The sequence below is a fragment of the Miscanthus floridulus genome, chromosome 9, assembly GCF_019320115.1.
Source record: "Miscanthus floridulus cultivar M001 chromosome 9, ASM1932011v1, whole genome shotgun sequence".
Lineage (NCBI taxonomy): Eukaryota > Viridiplantae > Streptophyta > Magnoliopsida > Poales > Poaceae > Miscanthus > Miscanthus floridulus.
The window spans coordinates 130,425,450-130,431,393 of record NC_089588.1 but is presented as its reverse complement, the minus strand read 5'-3'; the positions used below and the strand labels follow the sequence as shown (position 1 = coordinate 130,431,393).

General features: G+C 37.7%; 1 protein-coding gene across 1 annotated transcript; it reads right to left on the bottom strand.

Moving 5' to 3' along the window:
• Positions 1-284: 284 nt before the first annotated feature.
• LOC136482950 (wall-associated receptor kinase 2-like) lies at positions 285-5,651 on the bottom strand. The gene is made up of 4 exons (XM_066480098.1): positions 5,583-5,651; positions 5,220-5,497; positions 2,078-2,266; positions 285-1,608 (listed from the first exon to the last, which is right to left on the bottom strand). Exons 1-4 carry the CDS (start codon positions 5,642-5,644, stop codon positions 530-532), a joined length of 1,608 nt encoding a protein of 535 aa, XP_066336195.1. The 5' UTR covers positions 5,645-5,651; the 3' UTR covers positions 285-529.
• Between the last annotated feature and the right edge of the window lie 293 nt (positions 5,652-5,944).

Genomic DNA, 5,944 nt, shown 5'->3' with positions numbered 1-5,944 from the left:
ATATATAAAACTATGTGTCTAGAAAAGTAAAAGAAAAATACTTACAATTTGGAATGGAGGGAGTACTAGGTATAGAGTAAGATAGATATATATATATATATATATATATATATATAGATATATATATATATATATATATGGAAATCATTTCCTACTTCCAGGGAGCAGTTACTCCCATATGTATATCTCTAGATTTATATATATATATATATATATATATATATATATATATATATATATATATATTACAAAAAGAATGTGTATATCAAATAATTTGAGGAGGCTCGAACCCACATACTAGATCACTTCCATGGCATATATATATATGGTTTTCTGAAACCACACTACACAATTACATGCAGCTTAATAATAAGTGTCACTCGAATAAATGTGCAGGCAACAAAATTATTTACTATATACGTGCATAACCGTACTACATTGCAAATTGGCAATTACAAAGATGGATGTCGTATAGCGGATAAAGCTTAAGTCTTGCTAGCCACCATTTATTCTTCTCTTTGGCGTCCCTTCAAATCGCCTCAGAGCAGGATGAGCCTCCACTGGCTATTACCTTCACTTGCTTAAGCTCCTCCAGCACCTCTGCCATGGTTGGCCTCTCCTCCACGTCTTCCTTGAGGCATCGGACCCCCAGCGAGCCAACCATGTCCAGGCACTTCATGTTACGATGAGATTGAGCATCATCACCGGAAAATATTTCTCTGTCATACATTGACCTTCCGCTACCCTCATCCTTGAAACACTTGACGAAATCCAAGGGGAGACTTTTATTCTCATCATACTTGGCAGTTTTCCTTGTGATGAGCTCCAGAAGCACGATTCCAAAGCTGTAGACATCGCTCTTCACAGTGAAGCGGTCTGTCTTCATATATACTGGGTCTGTGTAGCTCCTATCTGCAGCCACAGCCCTAGCGTACCTGTCAATTGACAGGAGCTTAGATGAACCGAAGTCAGAGACCTTGGGCTTCAGGTCTTTGTCGAGGAGGATATTGGCTGTCTTCATGTCGCCATGGACATGATCCCCATGAGAGTGCATGTGGGTGAGAGCTTCCGCGGAGCCAATGGCAATGTCTAGACGCTTCAGAAGTGAAAGAGTACATCGCTTGACGGTACCATGAAGCGCGTCATGTAGGCTTCCGTTGGAGACCAACTCGTAGACCAATATTGGAATGTCCGTCTCTAAGCAGCAGCCAATGAGTTTGACAACATTTGTGTGCCTGATCTTGAACTGGAAGATTATCTCATTGACAAATCCATCCTCTTCCTGCTCGTGCTGCTGCTCGTGCTGCGGCACCATGTATTGGATCATCTTCTGCCAGCGGCGTGCCACCTTGGCTGCCACGGAGCATTTAACTGCAACAAGCTGGGCCGGGGCACCATCGATGCTACCCTGGAAGACATCACCAAAATTCCCTCCTCCAAGGCGGTTGCTGTAGCGCTTTGTGATCTTATCAACCTCCCTTTTGGTGTAGATGGTTATGCCATTGGCCGCCAGTATTTTACCACCATTTTTGTTGACTAGTTTCCTCTGATTTCTTTTCTGAAGCAAAATAACGGCAAAACATGCTAGGACGATGGCAAAGATTGTTGCTGCAGATAACAAAACACATGCAAGTCCAACCATTCAACTTACATATAGATTGATTATATAACTCCATATTAAAGGGGCCAGAAGTTGTTAATATATATGCCTGGCATTCAAAATAATAAAATGGAAATGCTTGGTCAGCAAGAACCCTGTCATTATTCGAATATATACTTTATGTCCACTTTTTGTAAAGGATATTTTAATTTTAACACGTCAAGGTTAGAAGCTTTGACCAACTATAGTTACCAAAACATGTTTATATTTAGTGTAAGAAAGTTTGTATCTGCAGAATTATATTTCAAACTGCTCCTCATATTATGTGGATTTTTAGTATTTGTCAATATAATATATAAATAAAGGTAAAAGATATCTACATTAAAATCTGTTTTTCTACCAAGTAATCCCTCACAAATAATGCTAACTGAGAAGAAGAGATAGGTGTGTGTTGATATAATTAATAATGAACCTCACCTACGGCCACCATAGCATATGGTGGAAATTTATAATGATAGCACCCTTTTTCACTTTTGCCATCTCCTTTGCGGTTATGAATGCATTCACAAAGAAAATCACCATCTGTATCCTTGCATTTGGTATACATGCCGCAAGGACCATTAGCTGTAGTATTTGCATATCGAGGGTCGGTACACTCGTTGATATCTATATATTAAAATACAATAGTGATTCACATAGTCAGTTCATGGAATAATACATTAAAAAGTTAAAAAAGCATGTTTTTTTAACACAGTTAACAAGATAACCCCAAGGCCGGATATATATGGAGAAAACAGGCTAGTATGAATATTAGTGATGCGATGATGGTCTTTTTTCGTTTTTTTAAAATGAACATGGTTTGTCATAACTTGTAAGCATATCTATGCTCCAAAGTAGATCGAGGAATATCATATGTTGGATGTGAAGATAGATAAAAATGAAAATCATGGTTCACTTGCAAACTTATTTAATTTGACGCATTGTTATTAATCTTAGTGTATTATCATGATGTTTTTTTATCTTGTATCTCATTTTTCTTGAAGTGTTGACACTATTCATAGGTCCATGACAAAAACTTGTTTCGGCATGGCCTAGGTTACCCATTGGGCCAACAAGACCAAAACTTCAGCTGAAATCGATCCATGCCCACTAAAATTGGTCTTATGTCCATGGATCAGGTCAGTCCATTCTTATCTGTGTAATGACAAGGAATATTCCTCAAAGGTAATGCCCCTCCCCATCCTAGTTCTTTGGCTGATGGTACCCGTCCCTTGCAATGCTAGAGGTGGATAACATAAAGGGGTTACTTTATATTATTCATGACACCATATGTCACTAGATTCGAATAAAAAATTAGGGATAATTTGGAGGTTTCTTTCGAAATGACATTGGTGGGTAATTTAGATTTAGATAGAAATTTATAGGGTGTTTTAAATTATCTCTAAAAAAGATCAAGGTCGGTAATTTTGATGCAATTTGGGGGGTTATTTGGAATTTTGTTGCATAATGAGAAGTGGGTAATTTATATACAAGTTTACAGGGTTATTTTTATGCATTTTTTATGCATGTACCTACTCTACCACTACACCACACTCTTACTTGTGTCTAGATTCCGTTTTAGTTCCCAATATATTATACTAAACCGAGTGTAAATTGCATGTTTGAGGCCCTAAACGAATTCAAATAAAAAAGTTGTAAACTACAAAGTTTCATAACTTTTCGAGATCTACACTTTTAGTTTAGGAAGTTTTTCCATCCGAGGTCGTTTACAAAATTTGAATTTTAAAATTTTGAAATTCAAACACAGTTTTGCATGACAAGATGTTTTCAAATCAAAAAGTTGTCAACTACAATGTTTCATAACTTTTCGAGATCTACAGAGTTTATTTTGGTTGTTTTTTCATCCGAGGTCGTTTGAAAAGTTCGAATTTTAAAATTTTGAAATTCAAACAGCAGTTTTGCATGACTAAGATGTTTTCAAATCAAAAAGTTGCCAACTACAATGTTTCATAACTTTTCGATATCTACAGAGTTTATTTTGGTTGTTTTTTCATCCGAGGTCGTTTGAAAAGTTCGAATTTTAAATTTTTGAAATTCAAACACAATTTTGCATGACAAGATGATTTCAAATAAAAAAGTTGCCAATTACAAAGTTTCATAACTTTTCGAGATCTACAAAGTTTATTTTGGTTGTTTGGTCATCTGTTCATCCGACATGGTCGTTCTAACATTATTCACAAATCTTATATATCTCTCTTATAGTTTCATAAACTACAAGAGATATGTTAGATTTGTTAACAAATTTATTTTCAATCTGTCGTATGAAGAAAATACCAAAACAAACATTGTACATCTTGATGAGTTATACAACTTTGTAGTTGAAAACTTTTTCATTTGAATTAATTTACTGTTTCAAAATGTGCTTTGAAATTTTCTTTGCCGAGTGTAAAAAAAAACACTCGGCAAAGAAGCTCTTTGCCGAGTGTCAAAAAAAAACACTCGGCAAAGAAGCTTTTTTGCCAAGTGTAAATTGCATGTTTCAGGCCCTAAACGAATTCAAATAAAAAAGTTGTAAACTACAAAGTTTCATAACTTTTCGAGATCTACACTTTTAGTTGAGGAAGTTTTCCCATCCGAGGTCGTTTACAAAATTTGAATTTTAAAATTTTGAAATTCAAACGCAGTTTTGCATGACAAGATGTTTTCAAATAAAAAAGTTGCCAACTACAAAGTTTCATAACTTTTCGAGATCTACAGAGTTTATTTTGGTTGTTTGGTCATCTGTTCATTCGACATGGTCGTTCTAACATTGTTCACAAATCTTATATATCTCTCTTGTAGTTTCATAAACTACAAGAGAGATATGTTAGATTTGTGAACGAATTTACTTTCACTTTGTCATATGAAGAAAAGACCAAAACAAACATTGTACATCTTGATGAGTTATACAACTTTGTAGTTGAAAACTTTTTCATTTGAATTAATTTACTGCTTCAAAATATGCTTTGAAATTTTCTTTGCCGAGTGTCAAAAAAAACACTCGGCAAAGAGCCTCTTTGCCGAGTGTCAAAAAAAACACTCGGCAAAGGCGTCTTTACCGAGTGCCCGAAAAACAACACTCGGCAAACCACCTGACACTCAGCAAAGAGCCGGTCTCCGGTAGTGGTAATTTTTGAGAATATATAAGAGATTAAATGGTTATTGTTGGTGTTGATGACTATTAAAGTCTTATGTTTTTGTTATTATCGTGACACTTGAAGGGATTTACCCTTATTTTCCTATCATGCATGTTTTATGTTTTTTTATTATATCCTGGCAATTTAAGGGATTTACCCTTATTTTCCTATCATGTCTATTGGAGATTAATGTGGAGGCTATGTTGGAAAGGTCCAATTGAAAATACAAAGCTAACATTGCTGGTCCGTAGATAGCCAACAGCTGTTAAATGTACTTAATCTCAGGGCTTTACTCCAAGCTTGAGCTGTGAGATTCTTGCCCCACTTGTTCAGGCAAACATTCTTTCCCCACCGCAAAGAACACATTTACTCAAAAATTGCTGTGCACAAAGAATAACAAAAGCTATATATAAAATATATATGGAAAAAATAAAATAACTTACTCGTGCACCCGTTGTGGATGTAGGGATTGCCCATGTATCCCTTTGAGCACTTGCACAGGTATCCGCCCCCTCGTGTGGCGTTGAGGTCTTCGCAGTAGCTGTGTGCGCTGACACAGGCGGGAGCTGTCATTTGTACGCCACTTGTCTCCAGCACCTTCTGGCAGGACCCGTTACCCCTGATGGCCCAATCAAGAACCAACGTGGCATCTCTGTCTCCAACTCGATTGCCGAAGCTATCGTTTCCCTTACCTTCCAGGTCTTGCCGGCTGAATTTGTACCTGAATCAAGTCGAAAATTATATAAAGCTTTCTGATGGAGCAAAGGATGATGAGTACCTAGCTACTCGGGACAGACGGTACGTACCAGTCTTTATGGGCCACGAAGGAATGTTTACAGGGGCTGTAATCCCAGGCAGAATTATTCATGGTGATGTTACCAGGTGTTCCAGCCGACCTGTATCGTGCTAAGGTTGCCCGGGATTGACGTCTGGCAGCAGCCAAGCCCCGTGCAAGTGCTTCCGTCAAGAGCTGCATCATTCAAGCTCGCGCAGTAGCTGATGCAGCCGGTGAAGTAGTTCCAATTGGACCCGCCTTGCAGAAACGCCAGTGTGTCACAGCCGATGGCCGTGAAGACGTTTTTGGTAGGCGAGATCAGAAACGGTGGGACGAGTGACCAGTCAATTATCCCTTGGTCGAAATCGATGGTGCTGTACGAGTTGTAGCAGA